The sequence below is a fragment of the Coregonus clupeaformis genome, chromosome 20 (genome assembly GCF_020615455.1).
Source record: "Coregonus clupeaformis isolate EN_2021a chromosome 20, ASM2061545v1, whole genome shotgun sequence".
NCBI classification, from domain to species: domain Eukaryota; kingdom Metazoa; phylum Chordata; class Actinopteri; order Salmoniformes; family Salmonidae; genus Coregonus; species Coregonus clupeaformis.
Genome location: NC_059211.1, coordinates 24,762,875 through 24,778,769, shown reverse-complemented (window position 1 = coordinate 24,778,769; position 15,895 = coordinate 24,762,875). Strand labels below are relative to the sequence as shown.

General features: G+C 48.5%; 1 protein-coding gene across 2 annotated transcripts in view; it reads left to right on the top strand.

Annotated features, from left to right (window-relative positions):
• The window catches only part of LOC121533301 (E3 ubiquitin-protein ligase LNX), a 66,153-nt gene that overhangs the window by 26,908 nt on the left and 23,350 nt on the right, over positions 1-15,895 (top strand). Inside the window, exons 3-4 of one of the 2 annotated variants that reach the window (XM_041839114.2) lie at positions 10,680-10,933; positions 12,570-12,725. In XM_041839114.2, the coding sequence (XP_041695048.1) occupies positions 10,680-10,933; positions 12,570-12,725 (410 nt within the window). Of the gene's footprint in view, positions 1-10,679; positions 10,940-12,569; positions 12,726-15,895 lie in introns of both variants that reach the window. The other variant, XM_041839115.1, reaches the window with a different exon arrangement.

The following is a 15,895-nucleotide window of genomic DNA, read 5'->3' as shown; positions in this document are numbered from 1 at the left end:
GCACACACACACAAGTACACACACACACAGAGACACACACACACATATATATACACACACACACACACACACAGACAGACACACACACTCTGGGAACCCTGTGTCCGTACCTGACTGACTGATCTAGCTTATATTTTAATAGTGGCCTGGTTATTTGTGGTGGCTATGTATTCTGTGCAGATATGCTTCTGTGCTGCGCTCAGTGAGGGATAGGAGAGGAGATCGTAGCGTAGTGTAGCGCAGCGTATTTAGGTAAGGGAGGATAATCCACTCAACCCTAAAGAGGATTGAAGAATCTCACAGGCTTTGATAAGTTGTGAGCTGGTGTTTATTTCACATCATATGAACAGAACTGTTTGCGTCACATCCAGCCAGGGCGCTTCCTCCCCTCTCCCCTCTCCCCTCCGCCACCGCCACCTCTCCCATGGCATGCTGGGTAATTATTATTGTGCTAGAGGGGAAGGGGGGAGGGGGGAGGAGGGGAGGAGGAAAAGAAAGGAGAGGGAGGGAGGATGGGTGAGAAGGTTTTAGGTTTAAGGAAGGGGTTAGTGTTGCTGTTCCTTAGCTATCTCTCTCCAGATCACAGGGTTGAGGGAGATTATGTGATAATTGAAGCGTCTCTCTGTGTCTGTAACTGTGGAGAACTAGGCCTGGTGTACTGCTGCTGAGGCAGGCAGCTAGTGCTAATGTGCCAACACAAAGCTTTTCCATGATCCCCGGAACACAAATCACTCACTGACACACACAGGGGAGGGGACAGAAAAACACAATTTACTCTACAGTAGGAGGTTGTGTTTGTGTATTAGATAGGAGGGCAGACAAAAAAAAAGAGTAGTTGGTTCTGAAGAAAATTATGCGAGATTTGTCTTTTTGTTAGCTTGTATACTCATAGGATACTTTGTAGGCTCTGGGGTCCGCAGCTGCAGGACCACCCTGTCTGTCCCTCTGTGACTTGGGGACTGTTGTCTGGGTTGCCTGTTCCTGGCCTCAGACTGGAGAGATTGTGGCCTTAATTCCTCCAGACAGCCATTAAAGCTCTAAGCAGCAGTGGAGATATGCCTAAGTGGCTAAGGCAGCACTGTGCCTCTGATCCCCAGAAGGAAAGGGATTTGATTTAAGGGTAGCCAAATCCCTTAACGACAAGGAACACACGAGACAATGACTAGCGTGTCATCTCTGAGGGGAAGACCATATTGTACCGTGAGTTTCCGCTCTAATAGATAATGCCTTCTAGTTATTTTCAAACCACCTGGGTGATGCACTGGTCACACACCTTGGGTGAGCTTATTACTTGGATAATATTTGGATATACAATAAATTTGATGGTACAGACTCTACAGCTTATTTCATACCCGGCAAGACTGTCTGGTGACTTGCAGGATGAAGACAGGAAGACAGACAGGTACACCCACAGATGGACAGACGGGGAGACGGACAGACAAACAGACAAACAGACAGGGAGTCAGACGGGGAGACAGACAGGAAGACGGACAGACAAACAGATGGGGAGACAAACAGACTGGGAGACAGACGGGTAGACAGACAGACAAACAGACGGGGAGACCAGGACACCGGTAGACATAAGAAGTAGCCTTTGACAGACCTGATCAAATGGTATGTGTGCTTTTATTAATGGTTATTCAAATATGGCACCAGGATTAAAAGGAAATTGCTGGTTGGGTGGTCTCTGAGATTTACATACCTGAATGGAAACTTCTTCATCACTCTCTGAACAGCTCTGTTAACTTGATTTTCCACTGCCGAGGGTGAAATAATATTATGGGAATGTTGTCTAAGGATTTAATTGCTTACTGTCAGCTTGGCCCAATGTACTGTACTACAGGCTTTACCATCTGTAGGTGTATCGCAGTGTCTGTCTGTGTGTGTGTGTGTGTCAGTGGCTGATGTGGATGTGGTGTAGGAGTCAGGCGCAGGACACAGAAGCTACTTCCAACAGACTTTACTGGAGGACACGAAATACAAAGAAAAGGGTCTCAACAAAACAAGGAGGCGAGCGATTACGCAACAGTGCGCAAAAACACTCCAATGCACAAGCAATACGCAAAAGTGCGTCTGGACTCTAAAACACAATAGAGCAAAATACCAGCACCTACGGACAGGCGGAACAATTACACACAACTCACTACAAACAAAACGAGACACATATAGGGAACATAATTAACACTAACAGGAAACAGGTGAACAAGGAAGACAAAACCAAACAAACATCGATAACATACAACGGTGGCAGCTAGTACTCCGGGGACGACGACCGCCGAAGCCTGCCCGAGCAAGGAGGAGGAGCAGCCTCGGCCGAAACCGTGACAGTACCCCCCCCTTGACGCGCGGCTCCAGCCGTGCGCCGACCCCGGCCTCGGGGACGACCAGGAGGACGCGGAGCAGGGCGCGTGGGATGGCCACGGTGGTACTCAGTCAGGAGAGATGGGTCTAAGATGTCCCTCCTCGGCATCCAGCACCGTTCCTCCGGGCCATACCCCTCCCACTCCACGAGATACTGGAGACCCCCCATCCGACGTCTCGAATCCAAGATGGACCGAACTGTGTACGCCGGAGCCCCCTCGATGTCCAATGGGGGCGGAGGAGTCTCACTTATCTCACAGTCCTGGAGTGGACCAGCTACCACCGGCCTGAGAAGAGACACATGGAACGAGGGGTTAATGTGATAATCAATAGGCAGTTGTAACCTGTAACACACCTCGTTCAACCTCCTCAGGACTTTAAATGGCCTTACAAACCGCCGACCCAGCTTCCGGCAGGGCAGGCGGAGGGGCAGGTTTCGAGTCGAGAGCCAGACTCGATCTCCAGGTGCGTACACCGGACCCTCACTGCGGTGGAGATTCCAAATCAAATCAAATCAAATTTTATTGGTCACATGCGCCGAATACAACAGGTGCAGACATTACAGTGAAATGCTTACTTACAGCCCTTAACCAACAGTGCATTTATTTTAAACAAAAAAAGTAAGAATAAAACAACAACAAAAAAAGTGTTGAGAAAAAAAGAGCAGAAGTAAAATAAAGTGACAGCAGGGAGGCTATATATACAGTAAAATAAAGTGACAGTAGGGAGGCTATATATACAGGGGGGTACCGTTGCAGAGTCAATGTGCGGGGGCACCGGCTAGTTGAGGTAGTTGAGGTAATATGTACATGTGGGTAGAGTTAAAGTGACTATGCATAAATACTTAACAGAGTAGCAGCAGCGTAAAAAGGATGGGGTGGGGGGCAGTGCAAATAGTCCGGGTAGCCATGATTAGCTGTTCAGGAGTCTTATGGCTTGGGGGTAGAAGCTGTTGAGAAGTCTTTTGGACCTAGACTTGGCACTCCGGTACCGCTTGCCGTGCGGTAGCAGAGAGAACAGTCTATGACTAGGGTGGCTGGAGTCTTTGACAATTTTGAGGGCCTTCCTCTGACACCGCCTGGTATAGAGGTCCTGAATGGCAGGGAGCTTTGCCCCAGTGATGTACTGGGCCGTACGCACTACCCTCTGTAGTGCCTTGCGGTCAGAGGCCAAGCAGTTGCCATACCAGGCGGTGATGCAACCAGTCAGGATGCTCTCGATGGTGCAGCTGTAGAATTTTTTGAGGATCTGAGGACCCATGCCAAATCTTTTTAGTCTCCTGAGGGAGAATAGGCTTTGTCGTGCCCTCTTCACGACTGTCTTGGTGTGTTTGGACCATGATAGTTCGTTGGTGATGTGGACACCAAGGAACTTGAAGCTCTCAACCTGTTCCACTACAGCCCCGTCGATGAGAATGGGGGCGTGCTCAGTCCTCTTTTTTTTTCCCTGTAGTCCACAATCATCTCCTTTGTCTTGGTCACGTTGAGGGAGAGGTTGTTGTCCTGGCACCACACGGCCAGATCTCTGACCTCCTCCCTATAGGCTGTCTCATCGTTGTCGGTGATCAGGCCTACCACTGTTGTGTCGTCGGCAAACTTAATGATGGTGTTGGAGTCGTGCCTGGCCATGCAGTCATGGGTGAACAGAGAGTACAGGAGGGGACTGAGCACGCACCCCTGAGGGGCCCCCGTGTTGAGGATCAGTGTGGCAGATGTGTTGTTACCTACCCTTACCACCTGGGGGCGGCCCGTCAGGAAGTCCAGGATCCAGTTGCAGAGGGAGGTGTTTAGTCCCAGGATCCTTAGCTTAGTGATGAGCTTAGAGGGCACTATGGTGTTGAATGCTGAGCTGTAGTCAATGAATAGCATTCTCACGTAGGTGTTCCTCTTGTCCAGGTGGGAAAGGGCAGTGTGGAGTGCGATAGAGATTGCATCATCTGTGGATCTGTTGGGGCGGTATGCAAATTGGAGTGGGTCTAGGGTTTCTGGGATTATGCTGTTGATGTGAGCCATAACCAGTCTTTCAAAGCACTTCATGGCTACAGACGTCAGTGCTACGGGTCGGTAGTCATTTAGGCAGGTTATCTTAGAGTTCTTGGGCACGGGGACTATGGTGGTCTGCTTGAAACATGTTGGTATTACAGACTCAGTCAGGGACATGTTGAAAATGTCAGTGAAGACACTTGCCAGTTGGTCAGCACATGCTCGGAGTACACGTCCTGGTAATCCGTCTGGCCCTGCGGCCTTGTGAATGTTGACCTGCTTAAAAGTCTTACTCACATCGGCTACGGAGAGCGTGATCACATAGTCATCCGGAATAGCTGGTGCTCTCATGCATGCTTCAGTGTTGCTTGCCTCGAAGCGAGCATAGAAGTGGTTTAGCTCGTCTGGTAGGCTTGTGTCACTGGGCAGCTCGCGGCTGTGCTTCCCTTTGTAGTCTGTAATAGTTTTCAAGCCCTGCCACATCCGACGAGCGTCAGAGCCAGTGTAGTATGATTCAATCTTAGAAATGTATTGACTCTTTGCCTGTTTGATGGTTCGTCGGAGGTCATAGCGGGATTTCTTATAAGCGTCCGGGTTAGAGTCCCGTTCCTTGAAAGCGGTAGCTCTACCCTTTAGCTCAGTGCGGATGTTTCCTGTAATCCATGGCTTCTGGTTGGGGTATGTACGTACGGTCACTGTGGGGACGACATCATCGATGCACTTATTGATGAAGCCAGTGACTGATGTGGTGTACTCCTCAATGCTGTCTGAAGAATCCCGAACATGTTCCAGTCTGTGCTAGCAAAACAGTCCTGTAGCTTAGCATCTGCGTCATCTGACCACTTTTTTATTAACCGAATCACTGGTGCTTCCTGCTTCAGTTTTTGCTTATAAGCAGGAATCAGGAGGATAGAGTTATGGTCAGATTTGCCAAATGGAGGGCGAGGGAGAGCTTTGTATGCGTCTCTGTGTGTGGAGTAAAGGTGGTCTAGAGTTTTTTTCCCTCTGGTTGCACATTTAACATGCTGGTAGAAATTAGGTAGAACGGATTTAAGTTTCCCTGCATCAAAGTCCCCGGCCACTAGGAGCGCTGCATCTGGATGAGCGTTTTCCTGTTGATTAATGGCCTTGTACAACTCATTCAGAGCAATCTTAATGCCAGCATTGGTTTGTGGTGGTAAATAGACAGCTATGAAAAATATAGATGAAAACTCTCTTGGTAAATAGTGTGGTCTACAGCTTATCATAAGATACTCTACCTCAGGCGAGCAAAACCTCGAGACTTCCTTAGTATTTGATTTTGTGCACCAGCTGTTGTTTACAAATATACACAGACCGCCGCCCCTTGTCTTACCAGAGTCAGACGTTCTGTCCTGCCGATGTAGCGTATAGCCTGCTAGCTGAATGTTATCATTGTTGTCGTTCAGCCACGACTCCGTGAAACATAAGATATTACAGTTTTTAATGTCCCGTTGGTAGGATAACCGTAATCTTAACTCGTCCATTTTATTCTCAAAAGATTGAACGTTGGCTAGTAGGATTGATGGGAGAGGCAGTTTACTCGCTCGCCATCGGATCCTTACAAGGCACCCGGATCTGCGTCCGCGATATCTCCGTCTCTTCCTCACGCGAATGACGGGGATCTGGGCCTTGTCGGGTGTCTGTAGGATATCCTTCGCGACCGCCTCGTTGAAGAAAAAATCTTCGTCCAATGCGAGGTGAGTAATCGCTGTCCTGATATCCAGAAGCTCTTTTTGGTTATAAGAGACGATGGCAGAAACATTATGTACAAAATAAATTACAAATAACGCGGAAAAACACACATAATAGTACAATTGGTTAGAGGGCTGTAAAACGGCAGCCATCTTCCCGGCGCTGTCCTACTTCGGGTGCTTCCCGGCGCTGTCCTACTCGGGTGCTGCTGCTGATTGGCGCTCGCCTTTTGTCGACAGATGGCCCGCTGCAGATGGACGTGTGCAGCGTTCCACGTCTCCTCCGAGCGCCGCACCCACTCATCCACCGCAGGAGCCTCGATCTGGCTCTGATGCCATGGTGCCAGAACCGGCTGATACCCTAACACACATTGGGATAGGGGTTAGGTTGGTGGAGGAGTGGCGGAGAGAGTTCTGTGCCATCTCTGCCCAGGGGATATACCTCGCCCACTCCTCCGGCCGGCCCTGGCAATACGATCTCAGAAACCTACCCACATCCTGGTTCACTCTTTCTACCTGCCCATTGCTCTCTGGGTGGTACCCCGAGGTAAGGCTCACCGAGACCCCCAAGCGCTCCATGAACGCCCTCCAGACTCTGGAGGTGAACTGGGGACCTCGATCAGACACTATATCCTCGGGCACCCCGTAGTGCCGAAAGACGTGGGTGAACAGTGCCTCAGCGGTCTGTAGGGCAGTAGGGAGACCAGGCATTGGGAGGAGACGACAGGCCTTCGAGAACCGATCCACAACGACCAGTATAGAGGTATTCCCCTGAGAGGGGGGAAGGTCTGTAACGAAATCCACCGAGAGGTGAGACCAGGGTCGTTGTGGAACGGGCAGGGGTTGTAACTTTCCCCTGGGCAGGTGTCTAGGCGCCTTACACTGGGCGCACACCGAGCAGGAGGAGACATAAACCCTCACATCCCTGGCTAACGTTGGCCACCAGTACATAGCGCTAAGGCAGTGCACTGTCCGGCCAATACCTGGATGTCCAGAGGAGGGGGACGTATGAGCCCAATAAATCAGACGATCCCGAACCTCGAGCGGAACGTACGTCCGACCCACAGGACACTTTGGGGGACTAGGGTCGGTACGCAACGCCTGTTCGATCTCCGCATCGACCTCCCACACTACCGGTGCCACCAGACAAGACTCCGGCAGGATGGGAGTGGGCTCAATGGACCTCTCCTCTGTGTCATATCGCTGGGACAGGGCGTCTGCCTTACCGTTCTGGGACCCAGGGATGTACGTTATTTTAAACACGAACCGGGTTAGAAACATGTTCCACCGAGCCTGACGAGGGTTCAATCTCCTAGCTGCCCGGATGTACTCCAGGTTACGGTGATCAGTCAAAATGAGAAAAGGGTGTTGAGCCCCCTCAAGCCAATGCCTCCACACCTTTAGGGCCTGTAACACGGCTAACAGCTCCCTGTCCCCTACGTCATAATTTCGCTCCGCCGGGCTGAGCTTCTTAGAATAAAAAGCACAGGGGCGGAGTTTAGGTGGCGTGCCGGACCGTTGCGATAGTACGGCCCCAATACCGGCCTCTGACGCGTCCACCTCTACCTGGAATGGTAAAGCGGGGTCCGGATGCGCCAGCACCGGAGCCGAAGTGAACAGGTCCTTCAGTCTCCCAAATGCCCTGTCCGCCTCAGCTGACCACTGCAAACGCATCGGGCCCCCCTTCAGCTGATCACGTCCTGCAGGGCGGACCCGAGTTGAAGGATCCGGTCGTCTTGCCCGCTGACGCGCTCCTCCAGCGACTCGGGTGCTGCTGCTGCTCCTGCTGACTCGATGAGGGTGTGTAAGTCTGTCAGTGGCTGATGTGGATGTGGTGTAGGAGTCAGGCGCAGGACACAGAAGCTACTTCCAACAGACTTTACTGGAGGACATGAAATACAAAGAAAAGGGCCTCAACAAAACAAGGAGGCGAGCGATTACGCAACAGTGCGCAAAAACACTCCATTGCACAAGCAATACGCAAAAGTGCGTCTGGACTCTAAAACACAATAGAGCAAAATACCAGCACCTACGGACAGGCGGAACAATTACACACAACTCACTACAAACAAAACGAGACACATATAGGGAACATAATTAACACTAACAGGAAACAGGTGAACAAGGAAGACAAAACCAAACAAACATCGATAACATACAACGGTGGCAGCTAGTACTCCGGGGACGACGACCGCCGAAGCCTGCCCGAGCAAGGAGGAGGAGCAGCCTCGGCCGAAACCGTGACAGTGTGTGTGTGTGTGCGCATTGTACATTTCCTAATGTCTTGAATTAATTCATTTAGCCCCACTTGAAGCACGTAACATGCTGGTGTAACAGCAGTATTTTATGGCTGATGTGCATGCAGCTTTAATTACATTAATTGATGTTGAGTGACATGTGAAAGGCTGCCTCTCCTCTCTACTGGAGTAGGGCTCAGTGTTGTTGACTGAAATGTTGTTCTTCTATCCAACCACTTCCCTTGCTTAAGTGGTATATTGCTGACTCGACACGCTTGATGCGATTCAATATATTAACTCTGAATTAAGGTGAGTTTCCAGCAGAGAGAGAGACACACACACACACATGCACACACACAAACGCATGCACGCACGGACACACACACACACGCCTCCCTCCATCTGACAGGCTGGTGGAACACAGGTGGAGGAGGGGGGAGTTAGTAACCACAAGTATCCCTGCATAACAGAGCTCTGACTGGGCCACAAATCATGATCAATGGGCCTCTGCTTGGCTCCACTGTCTGAAGCTTCATCCTCTTCTTTGAATGTCAGTCACCACACCCAAACTGAATCGACTGCTCACCAAACTCTCTGTGTGTCTGTCAGCCTAGTGTTAGAGCTGACTGGCGAGAGTCAAGCCCAATGGCTGGAAAAGTAAGATATAGAGGCCAGTTCAGGATGAAATGTCTCTGTCTGTGATGTATGGACACAGAGCATGACCTGCTCAGACAGACCTCTGATTGAGACAAAATGCTGGAGCCCCCAGAGAGCCAACGGCTCTCACCCTCAGACACACACAGCCTGTTTCTGGGCTCCCATCACTCAGCGCCATCTAATGCTATTTCCTCTATTTGTGTCCTCCCAAATGGAGCAAGAGGCTGATGGCCACCATTTTAGCTATTACTTTATGTCCTCCAGTTTGCCTTAAATGCATCCTGTCCTCCATATACAGTAATAACACCTGCTGCTGTAATGAGGATTTATGTAGAAATTGATCCAGTTTGCTGTGTATGTCTGTGTGTGAGTAGAAGCTCTAACTGCGTCTGATCCAGCCCATAAAAACACAGTTAATGTTTGTTCTTATGGCTCCACAGAGATGCAGAGGCAGGACAATGTTATTTCAGCTTCCGTTGTTGGAGCTTCAACCAAAAGCCTTTATTATGGAAGAGAAAGACACAGAGACAGTTATTTGCTGTCTATATGCAAACACACTCCTGACATTATCAGTTTGTGAAGATTTCAAATGTAGGGTTGTGTGTGTGTGTGTGTTTGTGTGTGTTTGTGTGTGTTTGCGTGTTTGCGTGTGTGTGTGTGAATGTGCACGTGTGTGTGTGTGTATGTGCACGTGGGTGTTTGTGCGTTTGTGGCTTTCGAGTGTTCTGTTTGTGTTGCAGAGCGAGTGTAGGTACGGGAAAGAAGAATAGTGGGAATTTGAGAATGTGATTAGTTTCATGTGGGACAATATGACATTGATATCTGCGTGGTGTTTTGTATTCCTGATGTCTCTTCTGTTACCTGTTCTATACGTTTGTTTGGTCACATCATTATTCAATCTGTTAGCCGATCTTATCCACAGCGACTCACAGAGCAGCATAATGCATATCATTATACACTGAATGAATAAAACAAAGAAGCCAGGAAGGATGAAAAGAAGCAGAGAATCAGTGGTGCAGTATGACATTATCAATCCACTTTTTATTACAGAAGAACATCCATTAAATACAAATACAATGATCAGGGATGTATGAAAGAAAATATGCTATTATTTCACTAGCAGGTTGTGTATTGAGTGTGTGATGTTGTTGCCCGAGGAGGAATCACTTGTCAAGATGATGACCTCAGTCGTGAGGTCAGATAGATGTCGCCTCAGGGCAGCTTGGATCAGGATGTAGAGGTGAGGAGGTGGACACAGCCAGAGGGTGATGGGTTGGAGGTCACAACACTTTAACAACTGCTCCTGAGATGGCGGTGACCTTTAACCTTTACCCCTATGGTTTAATCCCTGTCCATATTATCTCTAACTGGACTGTGTTGTCAACCGTTGTCACTACTGATCCACTGAGGGTACAGGAGGATTCAGACAGTGTTGACATGTTGTCAGCTGTTGTTGACCGATGGCTAACTCCATCCTGCTCCGTGATAAAGTGGCTGTTGTGTGTTCAGCGCATCATAATTCATGACACATGGTAATTGGTGATGAGTCATTGAGAGCAGAATAATGGTTCCATCCATCACAGGCTCCACACACCTCACTGTTCCACTATCCCATGGTTTCTTGGTGGGTTGTTGTTGTTGTTGTTGTTGTTGATGCATCACCTCTCCCAGCTGGGCCTATGGTGTGTGTCTCTGACTGACTGTACTTCTCTCCCTGTGTGTATTTGCAGGTGTAAAGGTGCGTCTCACTATGGCCTGTCTGCGGACAGGAAGAGGCGTTCCCAGGAGGGTGACTGCACTGACAGCACGTCAGAACTCACCGTCGCCACCCTGCCCGGCGATGGCCCCAACTCCGCCGCTGTCGCCCTCCTATCAGATGATCCCGGCCTCGTCAACCCCGCCTTTGACCCCAGCATGGAGGATAACAGCCAATCAGGCAGCACCACCAGCCTGGCAGCCCGTAGCAGTACCAAAAAGAGTGATTGTGAGTGTGCGTACGTACGGATGTGTTTGTGTGTGTTTGTGATTGTGTAGTTCTGCACCAAGTAACCTTTCTCTGATCTATAAAGCACTGTGTGTGTGTGTGTGTGTGTGTGTGTGTGTGTGTGTGTGTGTGTGTGTGTGTGTGTGTGTGTGTGCGTATCGAACTGTTTGTCAGTGTGACTGTTTGAAAATCAATAGAAAGCAGGGAGCCAGCGGAGGCTTTCTAGTCACAGTTTCATAGTCCCTCACTCACGTAGATACCACCAGTAAACACTATTCAAACATCCATTTTACAACCTCATACCCACACACAGGTAAACATCCCAGAACCCATGATCACTTAAACACAGTATCTGTACTACTTTAATGATTTTTGATAGAAATCCTATTCTTCAATTAGCTTTTGTAGCATTGCGTTTTTACTGATCTTTTTTCACACAGAGAGAGAGACAGGGAGAGAGAGAGACAGAGAGAGAGAGAGAGAGAGAGAGAGAGAGAGAGAGAGAGAGAGAGAGAGAGAGAGAGAGAGAGAGAGAGAGAGAGAGAGAGAGAGAGAGAGAGAGAGAGAGAGAGAGAGACAGGCAGGCAGGCAGCCAGCCAGCCAGCCAGCCAGACAGACAGACAGACAGACAGACAGACAGACAGACAGACAGACAGACAGACAGACAGACAGACAGACAGACAGACAGACAGACAGACAGACAGACAGACAGACAGACAGACAGACAGACAGACAGACAGACAGAGCAAGAGAGAGACAGAGAGAGACAGAGAGAGAGAGAGAGAGCATGTAAAGAGAGGAAGTGGGAGTGGTAGGAATGAGGATTTAACACAGTCCAGGTCCATTAATGCTGAATGACGTGATAGGCCCTCACCATCCACTCATCCCACCTGTGAACCCTGGAGCCACTCACGCCTGTTGCACTCACTCACGTCCCCCCTCTCAATGTGAACACGCTGCCGGTGGGGACACCAAATAACGCTGCAACAGCACTTTTGGCCCAGTCCGCCGAGCGGAGCACCCACCGCCATGCAGAGCCACTGCTGCTGAACAAGCTGTCATCTCCAGAAGCACTGGGTGCTTTTAAAGAATAATGTGGCTGTCAGGAGGCCTTTGCATCTCTCCAGGCCCGCAGAGCAAGGGGCGTTGCAGAGGCTCACTGCCCGCTCTCAGGGGAGCCAGGCTGGGACTCACACTCCAATGCAGCCTGCTCCGCTCTGGTAGAGCCAGGGACCCACACTCCCTGTCAGAATCTCGGTAGACTATAGTAGGGTCAGACTGGTGTATTTATACTGCACCTAGTTTTAGCTGTTGATTACATGAAACATGACTGCTGCAGTTTACGAAGCTCATCACCCCTGCAGAGTTTATAGGCCCCCTCCCTCCAGCTGTTCCTCAGCTTTGACATAATGACAAACAAATGAGTGTTTGGGGAATTCATGAAGGATTTTGATTGGATTCTCTAAAACAGATGTGTTCAAGCTGTTGTCATGGACTTTGTTTTTGAGGCAGAGTGAATGAGAGATCTCAGGCATCTGATTGGCTGTGGTGAGGCAGGCTCAGAGACTTGTCCAGGCATGTTCAGTCAGTACAGAGCTGATTTATAAAGTGTGCCCCTGTCTCTCTTTCCCCTCAGTCCGAAACTATGACCGCACCTCGGTCAGGAGCCGCTCCTTCAGGCGGTTGAACCGTGCATTCAGTGTCCTGCGGAGGACCAAGAGCGGCACCTCCGTGTCCAATGAGACCGCAGAGGAACGAGACAATGTCAGGAACGCCAGTGTGCCCCAGGAAGGTATGTGTGTGTTTGTTTGAGTGAATGCTTGTGTGTTTGTTTTTCTACACTATATGAAATATGTGTATGCTGTCAGTGGGGGTTGTGTTTAGTTCAGTATGATGTCAGTGAGGGTTGTGTTTAGTTCAGTATGATGTCAGTGGGGGTTGTGTTTAGTTCAGTATGATGTCAGTGGGGGTTGTGTTTAGTTCAGTATGATGTCAGTGGTGGTTGTGTTTAGTTCAGTATGATGTCAGTGGGGGTTGTGTTTAGTTCAGAATGATGTCAGTGGGGGTTGTGTTTAGTTCTGTATGATGTTAGTGGGGGTTGTGTTTAATTCAGTATGATGTTAGTGGGGGTTGTGTTTAGTTCAGTATGATGTCAGTGGGGGTTGTGTTTAGTTCAGTATGATGTCAGTGCTCTTTATGCTGTGTCTACAGTTTATGTGAATCCCTGTAGAGGGTATGAGATGTGTGTGTGTGTGTGTGTGCTTGCATTTTTGTGTGTCTGTGTTTATGTAAATGTGTTTGTGCGTGAGTGTTTGTGTGTGTGTGTGTGTGTGCATGTATGTGTAAGCAGTTCCTTTGGCTCTGTGCTGAGGTAACACGGCTGATAGCCCACAGCGTAACTGCAGCAACATATGTTCCTTTAATAATTCAGCTGCACATTGCATAAGAATCCACTGGTCCCCCAGAACAGAACAGAACAGAAGAGAGTGATCAGATGGGAGAGTGGCAGCCTGTGGGCTAGGTTGGAGGAGAGAGAGGGACCTCCAGGGGACAGGGACAGGGACAGAGAGCTGCTGGTCCCCCCACCACCACCTCCCCTAGCCAGGGTCAACCAGGCCAGATGACAGGGTGATTAAGGAGCCCCTGGGGCTAATAGCAGGCCTGTGATGGAACACATGATTTGTAGAGGGATACCGTGTTACTGTGTTTATTTCAGAGGCATACAGAATCTATTTCAGAGGGATGCAGTATACAGGACGACCCTGGAGAATGAGAGGGATGGAGGGAGTCGTGAAGAGTAGGATGAGGAGAAGGAGAAAGTGGAGGATGAGCCGTAATGTTCACGATGGGGTTGATGTGGACCATGGGACTGTGTGTGTGTGAGAGAGAGAGAGAGAGAGAGAGAGAGAGAGAGAGAGAGAGAGAGAGAGAGAGAGAGAGAGAGAGAGAGAGAGAGAGAGAGAGAGAGAGAGAGAGAGAGAGAGAGAGAGAGAGAGAGAGAGAGAGAGAGAGAGAGAGAGAAAAGGATATTAGGAGAAGAGATACTGTATAGTACAGAGTGGGATACAGAGGAATACAGAGGGGGGATAGAGAGAGAGAGAGAGAGAGAGAGAGAGAGAGAGAGAGAGAGAGAGAGAGAGAGAGAGAGAGAGAGAGATAGGTTATATAACAGCCACAGGTCTGTGTGTTAATGTGCTCTTCTCCCTGGAAGCAATGAAGAGAAAATATTGACTTTGGAAGGGAGAAACTGCAGCGTGATTAGAACTAGGGACTGGGGCTATGGAACAAGAGAGATGGGGGGAGAGAGTGGGCCAGAGAGAAAGAAAGAGAGAGAGAATGAGCAGGGAGGGCGAGATTGAGTGATACAGTGCCTTCAGAAAGTATTCATACTCCTTGACTTAATCCACATTTTGTTGTGTTACAGCCTGAATTCAAAATGGATTAAAAATAAATAAATAAATCTCTCCCATCTACACACAATACCCAATAATGACAATGTGAAAATATGTTTTTAGAAATGTTTGCAAATTTATTGAAAATGAAATACCACCAGTAAACACTATTCAAACATACATTTTACAACCTCATACCCACACACAGGTAAACATCCCAGAACCCATGCTCACTTAAACACAGTATCTGTACTACTTATTGATTTTTGATAGAAATCCTATTCTTCAATTAGCTTTTGTAGCATTGCGTTTTTACTGTAAATATTCAATGAGTACTTTTTTTATTACCCACCTACCAATAGGTGCCAATTTTTTCGAAGCGTTGGAAAACCTCCTTGGTCTTTGTGGTTGAATCAGTGTTTGAAATGCACTGTTGTACTGAGGGACCTTACAGATAATTGTATGTGTGGGGTAGAGAGATGAGGCAGTCATTCAAAAATCATGTTAAACACTATTATTGCACACAGAGGGAGTCCATGCAACTTATTATGTGACTTGTTAAGCAAATGTTTACACCTGAACTAATTTAGGCTTGCCATAACAAAGGGGTTGAACACTTATTGACTCAAGACATTTCAGCTTTTCATTTTTATTTAATTTGAATTTTTAACAATTTGAAAAACATAATTCCACTTTGGCATTATGGGGTATTGTGTGTAGGCCAGTGACATTTCTGAAGGCCCTGTAGAATGGCTGATAGATACAGAGCGATAGAGATGGTGTTTTTACAGGGTTGGGGAGTAACGGATTACATGTAAACTATCTCTCTCTCTCATGTAATCTATTGCAAGTAACTGATTCCCCAAAATATTCAGAAAGGATGTTTGCGAAAAAATTATCTGACACCTTTCTGTTTTCTAAATGACATTCAAATGCATTGAAAAAAGGTGCAAGTTTAAGTTTGTTCCACTTGAGCGAGTCTGACAACAAGTCAGAGACCACTATGACGACTCCAACACCACGACTCCAACACCATCATTAAGTTTGCCGACGACACAACAGTGGTAGGCCTGATCACCGACAACGATGAGACAGCCTATAGGGAGGAGGTCAGAGACCTGGCCGTGTGGTGCCAGGATAACAACCTCTCTCTCAACGTGATCAAGATAAAGGAAATGATTGTGGACTATAGGAAAAAAATGACAGAGCATGCCCCAATTCTCATCGACGGGGCTGTAGTGGAGGTTAAGAGCTTCAAGTTCCTTGGTGTCCACATCACCAACAAACTATCATGGTCCAAACACACCGTGAAGAGGGCACGACAAAGCCTATTCCTCCTCAGATCCTCAAAAAGTTATATAGCTGCACCATCGAAAGCATCCTGACTGGTTGCATCACTGCCTGGTATGGCAACTGCTCGGCCTCCGACCGCAAGGCGCTACAGAGGGTAGTGCGTATGGTCTAGTACATCACCAGGGCCAAGCTTCCTGCCATCCAGGACCTCTATACCAGGCGGTGTCAGAGGAAGGCCCTAAAAATTGTCAAAGACTCCAGCCATCCTAGTCATAGA